Source organism: Atractosteus spatula, chromosome 9 (genome assembly GCF_055471065.1).
Source record: "Atractosteus spatula isolate fAtrSpa1 chromosome 9, fAtrSpa1.hap1, whole genome shotgun sequence".
In the NCBI taxonomy this organism is placed as follows: domain Eukaryota; kingdom Metazoa; phylum Chordata; class Actinopteri; order Semionotiformes; family Lepisosteidae; genus Atractosteus; species Atractosteus spatula.
Window position 1 is genome coordinate 8,648,253 of NC_142714.1, and position 19,624 is coordinate 8,667,876.

The 19,624-nt window shown below is 42.5% G+C and overlaps 1 protein-coding gene across 2 annotated transcripts in view; it reads right to left on the reverse strand.

Moving 5' to 3' along the window:
* The window catches only part of LOC148828080 (echinoderm microtubule-associated protein-like 5), a 68,447-nt gene that overhangs the window by 25,615 nt on the left and 23,208 nt on the right, over window positions 1-19,624 (reverse strand). Inside the window, exons 4-16 of one of the 2 annotated variants that reach the window (XM_088925915.1) lie at window positions 18,974-19,042; window positions 13,116-13,301; window positions 11,297-11,432; window positions 10,901-10,924; window positions 10,327-10,528; window positions 8,227-8,364; window positions 7,493-7,749; window positions 6,355-6,567; window positions 5,356-5,523; window positions 3,786-3,892; window positions 2,734-2,852; window positions 327-513; window positions 61-166 (exon numbers count right to left, since the gene is read on the reverse strand). In XM_088925915.1, the coding sequence (XP_088782041.1) occupies window positions 61-166; window positions 327-513; window positions 2,734-2,852; window positions 3,786-3,892; window positions 5,356-5,523; window positions 6,355-6,567; window positions 7,493-7,749; window positions 8,227-8,364; window positions 10,327-10,528; window positions 10,901-10,924; window positions 11,297-11,432; window positions 13,116-13,301; window positions 18,974-19,042 (1,912 nt within the window). The remainder of the gene's footprint in view (window positions 1-60; window positions 167-326; window positions 514-2,733; window positions 2,853-3,785; window positions 3,893-5,355; window positions 5,524-6,354; window positions 6,568-7,492; window positions 7,750-8,226; window positions 8,365-10,326; window positions 10,529-10,900; window positions 10,925-11,296; window positions 11,433-13,115; window positions 13,302-18,973; window positions 19,043-19,624) is intronic. The other variant, XM_088925916.1, reaches the window with a different exon arrangement.

A 19,624-nucleotide genomic window follows, 5' to 3' on the forward strand; every position in this document is an offset into this window, starting at 1 on the left:
TGCAGCAGTCAACTACAAGGAGAAAAAGCCATTTCTGTTTTAAAGCTGCAAATGCATTACCTGAAAAATCCACACCACAAACGCCATACTGGTGATATCCCTTCAGAACAGACAGGGGTTTCAGCACCTCGGTGTCCCATATGTGAATAGAAGAATCTCGACCCACCTGGTTAAAAAAAAACACAGGAAAATGTGTACATCTTATCTGAAACACACGAAAAAAAATCTCCCACTGATCAAATGCATTTCAGAATAAACACAGTGTGCTTTTCATCACATATTTCAATGCTACCAGGTGGCTTTGCTGGGTATTACTGTAGTCTTACCTGGCCTGTTGCTACATAGTCCTTGAGAGGGTGGATTGCCAGGCAGAGGATGTCATCATCGTGCCCGAGGTAAAAACGCTGTGTGTTCTGCTGTCGATTGTACACCACCCCCACTGCAGCCACGTGGTACACAATCTCTCCAGTCTGCGTGTAAAACAGGTTACTCCTGCAGTCATAGCCCCGGTATCTGGGTTATTGGAAAAACACACGCATGCAGAGTCAATAAAGAGAACCTGCAGGCACTGAAGATCAGACTTGTGACGGCACACAGTGCACTCGTTTATAATACCGCGCACAATGTTGATCACCGCATTACAAAAAAGATACTGCTTCTATGGGATATATTTAGAGATGAGTGAACCCATACATTCTCAGGTTTGAAGGCGTGCCCTGCACTGACGGCCTAAAAGAGCTTGATCATTTCAGTCTTGAACAGAGAAGACTCTGATGGGACCCGAGTCAAGGATTTGAAATCCTTGAAGGCACTGACAGTCGGCTGAGTGGACTTGAAAAGGGAAACACAGACTGCAGGAAAGTGCAATTGAAATTAGAATCTGAGGTACTTGCTACAAAAGGGACGCGGGAGACCGGAACAATCTACCCAGTCCTGTTGTTGAAGCCGATACCCTGAAAAGGTCAAATCGACTCTGCAGCAGTCAAATGAGCTACAGTACATGAGCTGAATGGCCTCTTTTTCCTTTGTAACCTCTCATGCTCTCATGCTGGTATTCATGTGAAGAATGATAACACATCCTGCGCTATTTCGTTTTTCTTTTGCTGCCCGGAACAAAAGTGCTTTTATTAACTTAGGGGGGAACTGCAGTCCTAATTTCTCAGACTGGTTATTAAATCTCAGTAACAAAATAAATGAACTGACAGTATCGCAAAAATTTTACAAATTCTGAAATGAGCACAAAATCGTAAACTTTGCGAAAGAACTGTGTAATCACAATATTGTCGCAAACCCCTAGTCTCACCTCAGACAAGAGCTAGAGTTTGTGCAAACTGAGACATGAAGCAGCCCTTCCTGCTCACTAGTCACTGCAAAGACTGATGTAATGTGATGCACGAGCGAATAATTTGTATTTAAAGAAAACACAACGTTTCAGCTGTGGAGCCTTCTTCGGGTGCCGGGTGAAACGTTGCCTTTTCTCTCTTCTCTTTTCAGCATGGAATAAACCTATTACTTGTTCCTTTGCAGCCTACGCATGCTGACGCAGCTGCCCACCTGAACTATTACAACACATGTACTGTACCACAATATATGCCAGAAAACGTTCATGAGCAATAGATCCAGGCTTCTGAAGCTAAGTAAACGCTAATTCCGATGAATAACTGCTAAAACCCGACATGACCGTTCTCATGAAGCTTTGACCGTGACGTGCACTGGAGCAGTCTATCAGAGCAGCTCACTACACAGGCGTCAAATCATTCAGTCTGGACTGGAGATTGTTAGTGACTCTAGCTGTGTAGGATTAGGCTAAGTGCAGCATGGAGCACACGAGCAGAAAAAGCAAACGCTAGTCCTATTTTTTTACATCAGCGTGAAAGAGTGCTTTCATGGACTCGTGCCCGATCGATTGAGAAAACTCACCACATTTCACTCCCTTTTGAGTATATATAAACCCCTTTAGGCAGTAAAAGCATTATATACAGTATACAATCTAAAGGAAACCTAATACCCAGTGTTAAGTGCTGAATTAATTAGCTCCTATCACTGAAGTCAGCAGCTATCTGAAAAAGCTGATCACAGACCTGTGTAAAAGGAGGAATGCAGTTAATTTCTGGGGCCATGCTTTCACTGTCTCTGAAAAAGTCATTTTTCCCCAAATCCCAGCAGGGTTTTAATTTGCAATCTCCAAAAAAATCTGTTGTACTCCACCATCATACTATTGACATTCACAGCAAAATATAGGAAAGCAGTTCACAGAAAAGAATAGCAAATGTGCAGAGTTTTTGGAGAAGATAAGCACTAACCACTAGCACACTGCCATATAATATAGGAAAGAATCAGTTCTGCCGGGCAGAATTAGCATTTGTTCATTACATCCAAGTCTTTCTTCACATTGAGGAGAATTAGCAGCAAGGAAAAAATATAAATCATATATAATATACACGGGTTATTTTGATAGTACATTATTTTTATATTTAAAGTTGACACAACAAATTTAAACCAGAATTAATGCTGATTAATATTAACCAAGATTAGTATTTGCGAAGAGGGAAACATCAATAAAAATGGGAAAACAAAAACTGATCAAATTCAAGTCATTTGTAAGACTTTCAGAGGCTTTGAAGCCAGCAAGAGGCCAGCTCCTACTCAGGAAAAAGGCTCAAAGGAGTATTTTTGAAGCTTTGAGTCTCCCTGCCAGACCACGGTCTGTTGGGATGTCTTTTCTCCTCTCACCCGTGCACAAAGTGCAGTCTGACAGTGCTGCCTGGGGCTCTCTCCCTTTTCTTCGTTGAGGTGCCTCTGTGTTTGTCTTTGCATTGCTCTTTAAGCTGAGGTAGATCTTCTTTGTAAACCTGGATGAGGGGAAAAAACCACAGCGCACACTTCTCCGTTTACTGAATATTTATATTCAAATATTTATGTACGTCTTTTTAGGTACAGATCTTCTGTTCTTTATCAAACACACAGCGGTATAGTATATTCCACATTTTCAAATGTATCGCTACACCTTAAAGACCAGAAAGAAAACCAATATTTTCGAGCAACTGTTTAACATTATATATTTTTGTTTTTACCATTGCGATTTCTTAGTGAGATTATCATACCAAATCAAGAAGACTTTGTTCTTTAAGGGGAAAGAGTTAATCATGGCTACTCTAAGTCACATCTTTTTATGAGAGGATACAATTTTCAAGACCGAGGGCTAATGGAATTATAACAAGCCCATATATATTTTTTACTACAGCTTTTTAATCTATAAGACAGGCTGAATTAAAGGGCAGGCTTCGGGCAATTGCACTGAATCACAAACAGCATTACAGAAGCAGGCGCTTCTTGGAAAAGGGACACGTTTGGTCTTAATCATACTGTATCTGTGAAAGCCCATGGAATTCTCCTTGTGGCTCATTAAAAAGCAGCCTGTGTTTCTGACTACTGGGACAAGGCTGATCTGCTCAGACAGTGCTGTGTCTGCTGGTCTGGTGCCTCTTGTAGGAGGCAGATCTGTATCTAGGAAGGGAGAATGCAAGATGAGAGCAGTGAATTTCACTACTTGAAAAACATCAACAGTTTGTCCTACTGTTGAACAACATACAGTAGTCTTAACTACTGGAGTTGGGGTGTAACACAACGCAACACAATGCACTGTACTAAAATCATAGCAGGTGGATTACACGGGTCTGTTTAGAGTTCCGTCTTGAAGCAGTACAGAATGGAAAGCACAACAGTGATATCATGCAAGAAGATGCAAGAAAGTGCCCAGTGACCTAGGGGCACAGCAGACACACCTGCCGGCGATATGTGAGTTGTGTCTCTTGCTCGATCTCTGAGTCCATCTCAGGCACGTCGGACTGGTCGGAGTCTGACTCTTCGCTGTTGGAGTCCACTAAGGTTTCTGCGATCGCAAAGTACAAGACAAGCCTTAAACCCAGCTCAAAGCTCGCAAATTCTAAACCCCTTCCGCTTGGGATTTTCGATGTTTGCACTGCACGGACAGACATCCTCATTGTAAGGGAGCAGAAATAGTTCTGAAACTTCTCCAGCAAGAGGTTGACTGTTCTTCCAACATGCTATGCTGTCTTCCACTCACTCTCTGACTCTGACACTTTCAGATCAAATTTGAAATTACATTTTTAAATTTCTAGCTTGATTTGCTGCCCTGCGACAGACTGGCATCCTGCCCCGGGGGTACCCTGCCTGCCTTGTGCCCATTGCTTGCCAGGATAGGCTCCGGCTCCTCTACGACCCTGAATTGCAAGAAGTGGTTTAAAAATGGATGGACGGGTGAATGGATACTTTGCAAGATTTGAAATACTGTAAGCGAGATCATCTGAAGTCCAGTCTAGTCCTGAGGATTTTCTTCTTGAGAAATTTCTTCTTGAGACTTATGCTGATTTCTTTATAAATGTCTTAGCTTTCATCTTATTAAAACTTTCCATATCTTCAGAACAGCCTTTCTTTTCTTAGGACAGAAAGAGTAACTTAGCAATTTAATGAAATACCACATACAGTACCACACTTGATTATGTTGTATCCATAGCTTATATGTACTATATGAATGCACACTGTTTTCATACCTAAGGTTTTAACACCCACTCTCATTCAAGGGACAGTGTTGCCAAATTCCCTAAAGTTAAATCCAGCCATGATAGAGTCATTTACAGATGAGATCCCACCTGAATGGCATCTCCAATTCATCAAGTAGCCCATCAGTGTGCAAATGGGCAAACGCAGTTCACAGAGTCCCATTACTCAAGCTGACACTGAGAACTGCTGATACACGGAAATACAGAGGCACTGGACTGTTGTGTGCTAAACACGCTCACAACATGACCCATTATAAAAAGCACCTCAGAAACTGGAAGAAAGATAATTAGAGAAAAGCACTTTGCAGTGTAATTGGCCTCTAGTGGAATAAGGTCCAGTGAACCATGACTCCACAAATAGTGTCTTTTCCAATTGAATTAATTTTCCGAATGGACAAGCTCAACTTAAAGAAACAAAGAATCATGTCCTTTCAGGTTTTTGTTAACACACTGTTTCTGACCACACTTCTTTTAAAAACCTGCATCGTGGAGTGCAGACCCTCATAGGGATATTCCCAAGACACATATGCATAAACTGATTTTTTAAACCATAATAACAATTAAATTTCCATGTTTGGGATCCCTCCTTCCTATTTATATGTATTTTATCCTCTCACCCTTGCACAAAACCAAGATATGTTAAAGGGAGAGAAATGAAGCCATATTTCTTATTACCACACGTCAGTACCATTCACAGAGTAAATTGGTACTGCATTTACTTAATACCATCAACAAAGCACCACACTGCAACACTGAGGGGATGCTGACCTACCTTGAGGAGCTATGTGAAGAGCATCCTTTGCTTTTCTTTCAGGGACAAACTTCCACTGGAACACAGAGTGGTCAGCTCCACCAATAGTAATAACCCACTGGTAATCATGTGACCACCTCACATTGGTTATATGAGCAGAATGGCCTAAATATTTTTTAAACTTTGCACCTAGGAGACAGAAAGCAACGAAGGACGTCACCCAAAGCAGCCCCACAAAAGAAACACAGATGGAAATCTGTAGGAAAAAAACGGGACCAATAACCTGGATTTCAGGAATATTCCCCAGGAAGAAACTGGACCAATAACCTCAATTTCAGAAATACTCTCCAGGACAAAGCTGGACCAATTACCTCGATTTCAGAAATACTCCCCACATCCACAGAGGTGAAGTCACAGCGTGTTAACGTCATGTGTCCCTGCGCTAGCAATGCCACAAAAATCCTTTTGTGCATGACTTAGCTTGGAATGATTTAAATTGATAGCAGTGAAGTGGAGAGAGAAGTCAAAGATATTCCATTTCATTTCTCTGCACCCACATATTTACCCACATTTACACTGCACACTTCCTCTGTGTGGATAGGATAGCAGGGTGACTCTTACAACCTCACCAGTGCCTAAAGGCACCCACTAGCAGAGCCACATCTCACACTATCTTTACCAGGGCTCCAGGGCACAATGTAAAGGCCACTCCTGCCTGTTTTTTCACTTTTCGGTTGGCACCAACATCAAGCCCTGGCTCGGATGCACTTGCGCACCCCTGACACCAGCCCTGAGCAGTCCAGAAGGGGCACAGAGTGGGCCAGTCAGTCAGGGGCATCCCTGCCTGCCAGGTGGCCAGAGAGACCACTGCAGGCGGTTCTCGGTATCCTCCAGCTGGGCTGCAGGAATGATCCAGGACGAGGGCAAAGCCGAACTGCGGGAAAGTACTTACTGGCGATCCAAGTAGAAAAAACGTCAAGCTAAATTGAATTTAGCAAAGAAAACATAAAGGGCTCTTACCTTTCTTTAAACAAGGATAGCGAAAAAGCTTTACTAATCCATAATCATCGGCCGTAACTAAAACGTGGCTGTTGAAGTTTGCGTCTACTGAATTTATATCATTGATGTCGGAATATTTGGGCCATATTCCGTTCACTTCTGGGCCCAGAACACAGGTCCATGTTGACCACTGAACAAGCTTCAGTTCTTCTTTATTCGTGATTTCCTTCCCACCTAAACAAATAGGAGAAAATTCCAATTACCCCAAGGCCGACGATTAGTGTTATGGAATGTGATTACAAAGTACAACAAAATCAATACGCTAAAACAATCCCATGAGGTTCTCAGAACACACAATGAAATGCTGTAGGCAGCCTGAATGAAGAGCTTTTATTTTAGCAGCCTTGCAGGCAGAAATGAATAGCACAACAAACATGACAAATCCCGTACCGTTTTAAAAAAGGCATTGCGCTAACTACAAGCACTTAAAAAAAAAGCATTGAAGTTACTATTCGTAGATTGCAATAAATAAGAAATAAGGCCTTGAGCACATAAAAGCCTCATACTCAATCACAAAGCCTGTGGAAGGAAAGCAGAAAAATAAGAGAGCAACCACTTCCATACACAAAGCCAGGATTTATTAGCATTATTGTTAATCACCATCGTAGTATCGATGTGCCAGAGTCATACAGGACCGCGCGTTGTCTAAAAATAAATTCCGCTCCAGACCCTAGTGGAAAACCCAGCTCTAGCTGGTAAGCTGGTCAAGCTGGTAGCCAACTTAAAACCAGTTGGGGCTGGTATCAGCATGGTTGTCTATCTTGCGTCAGCTGCAGCTGATTTTGCACATTTTGAGTGAGAATACGTCACTGAAACCGTTAACGCAGACCAACTGCAGCCAGTCAGTGTGCAGCCATCAAGGGTAGCGTGGTCTTACAAACTGGATGATGTCGTCAGTTGGTCACTGCAAACTGACTGCCTGCACTCTCTTCAATGTGAACTGTCTACAGCTGAGAAGCACATACAGTAGGTGTATTTGAGCTCAGAATCCAAACTGGTCCAAGCTGGATTTCCCACTAGGGTATTTCATCAAAACTGGCTGGTTTTTAACCTTGCGGTTATTACACAATCTTTTGTTACCCAGCATGCACTCTCTCACCCGGCATCCTGAAAAACAGTCTTTTCCCACTCCCGTCGTTCGTCTGCAAATATTTGCTGTCCGCGGACCAGTCCATATGGGTGATGAAACTGGTGGAGCCGATGCACTCGCCCACTTTCTTGTACCGCTGCACGACCCCGTAGATGTCCACCGCGTTGTCGTTGGAGCCCACGGCCAGGTGGGCCCCGTCCGGGGAGTACTTCAGCTCGTGGATCGCCTCCTTGCGGTCCTTGACGTGCACCACCTCCGTCATGTCTCTGGACGCGGGGGAGAGCACAGGGCACCGTCAAGCCCCCGCGGGGCGATAGCGGCGGCCGCCACCGACGCCTCGACAGGCCGAGGCCCTGCAGTCCCCTTGCGGGGTGAACTCAATGCTGAGGGATGGGATCTGCGTGGGTGCTAACATCAAACGGACACTTCTCATCTTCCGTGAGATCGTTTCGGGAGCAACAACTACTAAAATTGATCAGAGCCATGGTATTTTACATGCAGGAAATTCAGTTTAACGGACGATAAACTTGAGATCAGTTTTAAGAAAAATAATTTAGAAACTGGGACATTTCAGTTTATTGGACATTACAGTTTCGACTGCGTACAGACAGCAGCATTAACTGGCTCTAAGGCTTATATGACAATATATGCATTGATACAAGGGAATACAAGCACAGATGATGGACTCCTGACACCACAGCAGGTAAGGCCACCGAGGTCACAAGGCTGCAGGTTTTGCCTACCTGACCCGCAGGACAGTGAAAGAGCCATCCTTCATTCCGAGAGCAAGATGGATTCCATCCGTACTCACGGCAGCACAGCGGATGGGCTCTTCCATGTTGCAGCGGGCAATCAATGCGTGGTCAATGAGGCTCCATATCCTGCAGGAGGAGTAGCGTTAGTGACAGGAGAAGAAGAGAAGCCCAGACTCACACGGAGATGGCTATAGAAAATAGCAAAGGGGGGGGAAGGCTTTAACTGAGCGAGGCTAAAAAACACTGTGATAACCTCCTCATCATATAACACAACACACGATAACAACATGCATTACCTTGACAACAATTTCTGGATTAAACAAAGGAACGAGATATGTTGTAACAGTTCGTGCAGAGACGAAAGTTTAAAGCCGGGAGCAGAACCCAGACAGGTGAAAATCATGGACGTCTTGAAGTCGTGAAGGACCGACAAGGACTTCTGCAGCTGAAGCTCGGTAACGTTGCTCCTGGTCATGAAGCTCAGGAACATTGTTTCAAGTCATGCTTTACTTGAATGAGGCTAAAACCACAGTCATAACGTCTTCCTGGGCAGTGTTATTTGGCTGTATGGGTGTTATACTGTGTGTTATGGGTGTTACAGTGCTCATGAAGAAGTTTTGACTGTGGTTTTAGCCTCGTTCAAGTAAAGCATGGCCTCAAAAATTTAATTCCAAATGAATAACTTGAATCAACAAATGACTTGGAACAGTTATGTTAACATGTGATTGACTGTTTATTTTCGCCACTTCATTTTAAAAGGAAATTCTGAAAACATACAAATCATATGTGCTGTAAGTGATTTTACATTTCATGTATGAGAGTTAAGAACTGATTTTAACTGGCTTATCAACTTTTTGCCAAATGGAATTTTTGCCGTTTTTGCCAAATGGAATTTATTTCTCTCCATTTCTCTTTTGTTTCATTCCCATGAGCAACAGACACTTGTGGCACCCAGTAATTTAGAGCAGGAGAATGACACCGTGACACTGCATAAAAGAAATCAATAGAAAGATTCTTTTTTTACTGTGCAGAAAAGAAATAGTGTCATTTCATCTAAATCCCCAAGAGGCCTGTAAATAATTACAAATGAAGGCTAGAAAAGGTTTCTCCTAAGCGGAACACCTGCAGCAGACAGACATTAGCCTTTCTGTTGCTACTGTTACTTTGCAAAGCAGTGCCCTAAAGATGTGGTTAGGATATCTTAATAAGAATTTCCATACGTTTTTCAAACGTTAACCCAGGGAAGTCTTGTATACACAGGTCCTTGACCATTATGACTTTCAGTCAAAATGACTTAGGATTTTGAAAACAGAAACACTATCTTATGCACAATCCGCAGACCAACCATCGACAAAAACAGCGTTTGTACAGATATATCGTTTGCAGATGTCTTCACTCCTGAAAAGGTAAAGCAAATACACTCTCATCTGTTGTTGGGAAAACCGAAGTTCCAGCGGCTACAACTATGCGGTGAGGTCCTACAAATGTTCAGGCTTACTCTATTATGAACCGCTCACTTAACTTCCTTTTACGCCAGTCGTTCTCTCTGATTCGACGCAACGTTTTCACGTTCCGTTCATGCGCCCATCTAGAAAATTAAACGCATCCTTGCCCATTAAGCTGCGCTTCGGTAGCCGCAGGCCCTAAAGGGAGAGGAAGCCCGTCTGAATCCTGTTCCACGCATGCTGTATTGATGCGTGTTCAGCTCCCGAACAAAGAGCACAAATGATGAAACCCACCTCGTTCGTTAGTGCTGCGTTTGTGCCGGTTTGTGCGGTTTTCGTTCCCGAGACATAGCGTGACCGTGCACGACAACCTTGACCTGCAGTGACCCCGTCTGCCGCTGGTGCGAGAGTACCAATTCTGCAATTCTGTTTCTCTGTTGGGACGGCGTTGGATTTTTGCATTTCATACCAGTATCTTCTGTGCGTGTTCTCCTACAGGGACCCCATGAAGGGCGTGAAAAGGGAAGCTAGCGTGGAAACGCCCATGCCCTCGCCGTGGCGATTCCGCGGCTGCAGCGCGAATACGCACAGGTCACCGCGACCGTCTGCCCGACTCCCCCAGCCAGGGCCATGCAGTACCGACCTCACGGAGCGGTCGTCGCTCCCCGTCATGGCCAGGGGCTTGGTGGGGTGGACGGCCAGGGCCCAGAGCTCCCCCTCGCAGTGGCCCTGCATGATCAGGAAGGGCTTGTTGCGCTCGTGCACCACCACCTCGAAGATCTCGCTGTCCTGCGTGCCCACCAGGATGTGGTCGCCTCGCCAGCACACGCTCCTCACCGACAGCCCTGAAACAACAACAAGAACGCAGCCGGTGGGGGGGGGGTGACAGGCGCGGCCCCACACACCGCCAACCCCCCTTTCAAAGACCACAGTCTGTTCGTTTGGGGTTTTTTTATGTCTTTCTGGTTGCTGTGGTTCGGCTTGTTTGAGATTGAAACGGAGGGAGACTACAAAAAAAACAACAACACCAAGACACTTTTCCGGGATAACGGCACTTGTGGGGGTGGGTGAGGAAAAGCAGAACAAGGATGAGGGTATGCATATATATTTACATACAAATATATATTGACGCTTTGAGAAAAGATACAGCATACAGGGACTAATATGTACAAAATGGTGGGAACAGCCATTTTTTTACCCTCATCATCTTTACCCACCTCTGCAATTTTCACCTCTAGTTACTGGTGGGGGGGGAGTGCCATTTTCAAACAGTATATATAGAGAAGAAGAAAGACAAACCACCAATTAGTGAGTCGGAAAAAGAATTGCCCCTTTAATCCAGCAAATAATCCCCTTTCTCAAACATGAAAAGAAAGGCGCCTCATTAACCAAGAGGGTGGTCTTTAAAAAAAAAAAACAGTTCTGAAGAGGACAGGTGAATCATGACATAAGTCCCCCCTGAACACCATCAGTTTGGTGTTCAGGTCTGCGTCCGATGTCATTACTCTTTAGCAGACTGGCTTGTTAATCACAGCAGTCCCTTTCCGAGGAGATAGCAGGGGAGGGTGTTTGCTTTATCTCTGAAAAGATGAATGCAATGAGTAATATTTCACCTTTATATCCCTGGTCTGTTTCCCTGAGATCAATCACTGTAATTGGTTTGAAATTCAAGTCCCACAGGCGGACGCAGCCATCTCGACCCCCAGTAGCAAAGCCCTCTTCACACGCGTTCATGCTGAAAATTCCTGACTGGAGAAATTAAAAGGTCAGGTTTTTTTACCACACAACACCACCAAGTAGCCATCATCGCCGCGCAAAGAGAAGAGCAAGGAAAAATGCCCGCCTGACATCTAAGGTTTCTTATTGTGCTGCAATTGTTTTCAATTTTGCAATTCCAATAGAAGCACTGCTTAAAACCAGGAATCATTGTCTTGTGACTTGTCCTGTTTTTTTTTTTAAAAGCAGTAAAATTAAAAATAGTTATTCTGCTCTTTTTATGGAATTGTGCTGGCAGACAGTGCTCAACCAAATGAAATAGATGCCATATTTAAAAGCTCTCTGCGGTCATTTTCCCCTTGGGACACAAGCCTGCTCTTGAGATCACAGATGTGGATGAAGCCCTAGTAGAGAAGACTCAGCCTCGGCACTGCACATGTGAAGATGGGAAGGCAACCCACTCTCCCCATCACCTTGTTTTTAGCAAGTGAATTCAGTTCAGAACATTCCTTCAAGCTCGTGTGGACAGCCTGCAGTTCTGGCAACCCCCTGCAGGCACAGCTCCCCACATACACTCTGCATGTTCATCTACATGCGGTGCAGGCCGTTACATAATGTGCTTGCACAAAATGAGGAGGCGCACATCCACATGCTGAATACATATGCTGCTGTGGGTGAGACTGTGTGTACAGTACAGTGTACATGGCTGAGTGTGCTTGTACTGTAAGTGCGTGGGTGGTTATATTTCAGCACGCGCAGCATATGAAGTGCACAGCTGCCGTCAGAATTGCACGCCCCGACTCAAAACTGGCTCACCAAAGCAAGGGTTCACTTTGCAGAGTGTCATGAATCACATGTACGGCCAAGCAGAGAAAAACCTCTTGCTCTGCGTGGCCTGAACTGGAGGAACGCGGCTGTCAGTGGGGGCTGTCCACAGCCGGAGTTCGGCTCTATCTCACTCCCAGCCAGCCTCAGTGCTGACTCCCCGGAGTCTAAAATAAGAACTTGTGCTCCAAGCTAGTGCAAAAAAAGGGCAGCACTAAGCACACAGCTTTCATAAAAACTCCACTCAGATTTGCATAAAAGTAATGCACTTCATCACAACAAGAAAGAATCTTTAACACAGAAGAGGTGTGGAAAATGAATGAGCAAGCCATGAGAAAAAATACAACAAGCAAACTTCATATCTTCTAGTTTCTAATGTGAAATATGACATTTTGGGGCAAAAAAAAGTAGAATTCAAGCACATGAATGCCATATAATGAAAAAGTGGAAAATGGAAAATATGGCTTTATGATTTGTGGTATGACTTATGTGACTGCTTTGATGTGTCAGACAACAGTTTCTGATGAAATAAAAACGTTTTTTTCTTAAACCTTGAATTTGCGCACACCAAGGTTTGTTACCTTAGTGTGAACACATAATAGTAAAACCATGTTATTCTAAAAGTCTACCACAAACTCACAGTGCCGTTCTGTTTACAAATGTTCAGTAAAAGAAGGACGTGCTTTTAAAGAATTCCAGAAAAGATGAATGGTGTGAACATAACGGAGAAAAAAAAATCTCGGTACAGTACAGTACGTCTAAAACACAGAGCGTCTTCCTCTGCCTGTGATCTGGTGCACTGGCTTTTGAAACTGGTACAGTGGTGTGTAGAGAAGAATTACACCCAGCCAGAATAAAACCTGCTGGCTACTCACAGGTAATAGTACTTACCCCATGTGCCCCCTGCACAGTTCGCACAAGGCTGATTCCTTTCCAGACATATATGTCTCCATTAAGAGCTCCTGAGTAAGTGACCTCATCTCGAGCACAGGCCAGACACAGGATTGTCTGGAGATCCCCGGTTTTACCAAAAACTCCTCTTTTTGGGGTCAGAGCATTGCCGCATAAGCTCCAAAACTGAAGACAAACAAACAAAAGTACAATGACTGAAATCACTGCAGTTTTTAGTCCAGTTTAATCTTGCCACGTTTTTATAGAACCGACTGCCGTGCGTTCTTGTGCAGGTACATGACTACTACAGAGATGTAAGAATCTAAAAATAAAGAATAATTAAGCACAGTACTGCACTTTGAAGTACTGTGCATTCTTGACTACTTTCCATTTATAAATCCAGGAAAAACAATTCTATGAAAATGAGTATTAAGGTTAACACTTTAAAAAGAGAAAGATGTAGTTTTTCCTGTCTTGTTCCTTGGGGCCAAGGCCCTCACTGAAAACCTCTGGAGAATAATATTTTTGAGAAAGCAATTAATTTCAAATTTGAAGGTGAAGTTCAAATAGCCTATGGTGCCTTAAGGACTTATCAAGGTTAGGGTTAGAATTCCGAGACTGTGAGAGATCCCAAAAAGTAATATTTGTGTTTGAACTGCAATTCATTGAGCAGTGTTTGTGGCGTTTTGGTCCTGCTTTGAAATGTTTTTGAAGGGCTTGTATTTGGGATCAGTGTGGAATTAAGCCTATCAAGTGCCTTTGCCGTAAGGAAGGGCTGTGGTAACATTTCAAGCTAAGACCTCTCCCAACCTCACACTCTTCTAATTTAATCATTTAAAACAAAACAAAACATTTGCTGAATACCAGTTAACTCTGAACCCCATTAGCGTTGTGGTTGAGTTTTTAAAGCTTAATGTAAGAGCTTCTGGATTAATCACACATTCAAACTTTTCACTGGGCCTGATGTCCACCATTGCACTGCCTTAGTTGCAGCAATATGGGTTTTAAAATGTCTCCACGCCTTAAATGCTTTGAGTGGCAATTTTGCATCAGCTTTGACTGGTTTGTTTTGCTCGCCAGTACAAAGCTGGTTGCAAACCTGCGCCATCAGCTCCGTTATTCTGGACTCCACAAATCCTTAATCATTCCTTTGCTAAAGCCATCTGTGTTTCCCAGCTCATTGTAGAAGTCTAATCCTCATCCTCTATCTGCCTTCTTTCTCCATTAATGGATGGGTTCAGCAGGAGCTATACACTGACAGCCGTGCTAATGCCGAGCAGAGATGAATGTTTTCGTCTCTGTCCACTCTTGGAATCAGGTCATTTAAATGCACACCCATGCCTGAAGCTCTCGGTTACCACTACAGCCCAGGCATTCCAATCACCATTTTGTCTGTTCATTCACTGCATCTGTAATTGTTTTAAGCGTGCATAACAAAACAGCACTCAGCAAATTACAAGACTGCTGCTCAGTTTGTCTTATCCACTCACTGGGCTATGAGCACCATTTTTCATTTCCTATGGTATAAACTACACAACCAGAATTCTACAAATGCGGAAATGAATGAAAACACACTTGTGAAATGTAACCGTCATCAGTTATTTAAGTGTTTTTTTTAACCTTTTCTATATTTAATTAAGCTGCTCCTACTCATTCACCTTAAAGAAAAGTCTTCTTTTTCAAGACCCACATTGAGTTACACATGGAGGTTATATATCCACACATACGGCATAATTTAAACTAACACTTGTCTTTGATTACAGACGTCGCTCTCCCGGACACTTTTGGAAGTTGCTCTGATTTTCCCTCGATCTGGTTGCACAGAAAAGCACGTCGGCCTTGCTGGGCATGATAAGGCAGGGCCATTAGAACAGCACGACTGACCACACACATGGTCACACAAGGCCTTATCACTGTCATCTCGAAGCAGGGAGGATGTGCGCTGTGATCCGGCGCCCGGTCTGTGGCAGATAAGGAGAAAAGGGGAGTCTAATCCCACTGTGCCAGACCCCTGCTCCGTTCTGAGGGCAGAGCAGGGCTTTCTAAGAAGCCCTGAGGGATATATTTAGACATCATCTCAGCTGCGATAAATATAAAAACAACCTCTCCTAAGGAAATGAATGACTTCGCTGAACCACTTTCATTACAGAGATAATGGACAATGAAGGTTAAAAATCCCAGTGCGTCAGGATTGGGGGGAGTCACTATTAATCACTGACAGAAAAGAGCTTGACGTGGCTCTCCTTTCTCTCATTTCTTTTTCCATCTTTTCCAATTTCTCATTTAAATATTGAATCAATAGCCTTGCTTCAGCAGGCTTTTCGGTTTGCCAGAACAGCTTTCAAATGAGATTTTGTTTAATACAAACATCACACCTTGCACTAATATTGTACAAGGATTCTAGTTCCTCACTCCAGTCAGTTCTCAGTTAGACTAGAAAAGCTAACTGCCAGTAGAAGCATTTACTGGGGTTTACTAACATTTCTGCCAGGTCTTGGTTTCAATCTTTAATTCATTTTTTAAACTACAGTATTTAATTCCACGGATGTTGCGAAGCTCTTTCCAACACCACACCCAGCTCAGTTCCAGTGAAAGGTATACCAACAATAAGATTTAAGTAGTTATGTACATTTTCAGTCAAAATACACATTTCAGACTGTAAGTTGACCAAGTGTTTTAGCAAATCTCAATTTCAAGATACTACCTTTTAATTTCAATCCACCTGGAGTGTATCTAATTCATATTCACAGTGTATCATTTTTAACATAGTATCCAAAAATCCCATAGTCTAATCAGAAGCCCTTCGCCTGTTTGTTTCTGGAGGTAAAAACTGTTTGAAGTCCCATTTTATTTAAGGATAAGAGCAACAAGGAAGTGCTGAAAAATTTCACCAAATTGTAGAGAACAAAGGCTAGACAGATTACTGGGTTAGCACTGAGACACAGTAGATGTGGCTAATCAGGGTCATTACCCAGTAAACAGGGAGCCCAGAAAAATCCACACTATCTGAATGTCAGCCCTGTAGAGTCAGGAATAGCAGAAGCTCCCACCTAAAAAAAACCCAGTTCATTTCAACCATGTGCAGTATTTTTTATTCGATTTTGTAGTGAAATCAATAAGTGGAAGACACATCACTGACAGTTTTCTATGACTGGGGGATTAATGTTTCCAAATCTCCTGGATGCATGGAATGCTATAATCGCTAGCAGTGTGTGGTGCCCTGAAGCAGATGTCACATGGTTTAGGGGCACTGGAATTAGGAGGGCCAGCTGTTGGGATGTGGAAGGTCTGTCTGAAAGCTACATGATCTCAACTCTACACAGCGAACACGGTTTTTAAAATTCTGCAGTCAGAAAAAATAAAACTGACTGGAAACAGACACCGCTTTCTAACAGGGAAAAAAAACAATTGGGTTTTTCAGTTAAACTTTTGCCCAAAACTGACATGCATGACCACTGTGCTTCATATTCTGCAGCTGCTTATTAACTCTATGAACTGAAACGCTGCATGAAGCACAGCTGACAGTTCAAGGTTAATATCGCTGTCACCTAACTGTAGACTCTGCAAACAGGAGACTGCACAAAAAGGCCTCCTTATTGTTGTTCATACCGATGTAAACCTAGTGTGCTGTTGTTTCCACTATACTACTGTGTATTACAATGCTTTTCTGATTGTTCACCTGATTAGAAAGGATTTTGCTTTAAGATGTTTTCAGCAAATCCAGCAAACACATAGACCTGCATGGGGCTCTGAGTAGGGTTAGTAAGGGCTGATAGGATTGATGAGTTAGTTGAAACAGATATTTCAAAGACAACCATAAAAGCCAGCGAACAATATATGTAGTCTAGATACTGCAGCATACAGTGGTGCCACTTCTGACTGAAGATCTTTACCATGGCAGAGGACAGAACATCACTGGCAGTTGAGCTACCCTTTATAGATGTTAAATATGATATGTTTTCATGGGCCTCAAAGTTTTTGCGGATTTACACCATGCCTTTTCATGCATTGCCACAGTTGTCCATCAGTTTATATCTGGGATTATCTTTTAAATTATTTCCATTAATTTATGTACAATACAGGCTGTCCAAACCTTCTTTGCTATGCTTTTACGATGGATACATCGTGCCTTAATGTACCATCTTCCCTAGAGAAATTTACAAGTGGAAAGTAATTTTAATCATTCCAAAAAAAAACAATCACTCAAAAGTGTCAAAAGCACGTGCAATATATCAGCAAAAAATATATTCCACGCAGACTAAACACGCGCATGAGTCTTCATGTGCTATTAAAGAAAATCTCAAAACAGATTAAAGTAAGTAAGCAAGACCAGTCACTGGGAAGGGAAGCATGTTTAATGAAATTACAGTTTCCAGTGACAAGAACAGGCAAAAAAAAATCTAAAACACTGCAAGTAAGCTTTCAAATGTTATCATCATTTTGCAGGCTTGTATTTAGGCTACATCATTCTGAATGTAAAGACAGTCATGGCTAAACCTGCATTTTTAAATTATTTTTCTCATTTCATAGGACCAGAAATTGACTCTGTTTCTTGATTAGGCTTAGACTCCTTTTATGAGTCATCATCTTCGCCTCCCCAGCCGAAGTTACGGAATTAATAGCAACAGAAGTACAGAATGGGCTGCGAATTAAAATGAGGAAATATTCTCCATCCAGGTCAACAGCATGCTCTTTGTTATGGATTTGCACACAGGAATTATTAAGTGTTTTGTGCAACTGCTGGTTGCTAACAGAAAAAAAACTCCAGAGGAAGCCAGCATCACTCTTGAGAATGTTTTCTCCCTGACAATTTTTTTTCTTAGAAAACATCCAATATGGCTCAGAATTGGGGCCAGCCTCCATCCCCCCTATTAAAAAGTTATTTCTCTTCAATAATTTATTTTCCGCAAATACAGTATCTAGTGTGCGGTTAGAAAGTCTCTAACATTGCCATCTGTAGTACACAAAACAAAGATGTCAGCAGAATTAGCTAATTTTGCAAGTAGAAAAGGGAGAAAACACTGATACCCATACATTTCATGATGACTGTGTGGAGCCATACAGTCCATCTATACAGTGTACAAATCTGGTGATATTTCCCTGTTCATCACAGAGACTGTTCGCTTTGGCCTCAGTGTGCGATACCAAGAGACCTACATCTAACACCAGAGGGCCAGTTTGTTCAGTACTGTACTGGGAGTTACACGCCAGTCACCAGACCAAGTTTACAACCATAGTGCTAGACTCATTTCTTAAAAAGGTTCTGCTCCGTTGGAATGGGCTCTATTTCACTACTAACTATTTGAGAAATGACTTAATTTACAGAGGCCTAAGTTCATGACTGTCTTGCAAAATATAAGAGGCAGCACCACCAAGCACTATCCCCATCGTTGAGATCACACATGGTTCAAGACCAGACTGATGTTCCAAAAGCTAGGTGTTATTACTGATATCCAGTTTCCAAAAATGTATTGAACTTTGCATTCAAATCTTTCAAATGTTTTCAAACTTATGAGCTCTCAGCTGAAAACAAACATAATACGAGCTAATTATAATGTAGAAAAGTTTGCACATGGATCAAACCACAGAGGGACTTGGTTCAGATTGAAATCTTACAGAAGCTTAAAGAAAAAGTCACATAATTCTCTCATTACATCTGGTGTTTAAGAACCTGTGGAAAACTCTCGCTTTGCTTGCAAACCAACAAAAAATCCCTACCTGGATATTCAAACGATATCCCTTGACCCAAAATAATAGTTAACCTCGGAAATAGTCTGTGACTGCCATATTTCTACATTACAGTTTTTCTTAAGAAAAGTCAATAAAGCCTTGAAACACTGAACTCCATGTGTAACTACCTTGATGTGTTTGACTCCACAGCTCACTAGCTTGCTTGGCTGGTACAAATCCCATGAGATGTCAAATATCTGTGAAGAGATAGAATTCAATTACCCGATGACAATTTGTGATTATAAATCTTCAAAAGGTTCCAACCCACAGTGACATGAAAGCTGTCAAAAAGCAATAATGCATATAAGATGGACTATATAGTAGCCATGAAGCATGCAACCATAATCTCTCAGTAAAGAATCCCGAGTAAGGCTTTGAAAAATCATCGATGAGCACGCGGTGGTTTTGAACATTTGCAGTTTACTTAATTGCTAGTGGACTCTACTGCAGGTCAAGGATATTATTTTGACCTGCCAGTTTCCACTGTTCCTTTGTGCTGTAAAGATCATCCCCAGATTATTATTTTTCAACTGTATATTACACATCTGTTGCCCTGTTAGATCAGCAACGTTTCGACACACAGCCTTTTGTGGTTTGGGAAATACTTACATCTAAAGAATTGGATTTATGAAAAATTTTAACCACTCTTTGTTTTTTTTCCCATTTAATTAAGCACTTTATAAGCATTTATCTTAAGTGCTTGGAATCAATAACCTTCAACACATCTATCTGTAGCTTCCTGCGATTCTTATACTTCTGTGCAGGGCATGGTACCAGTT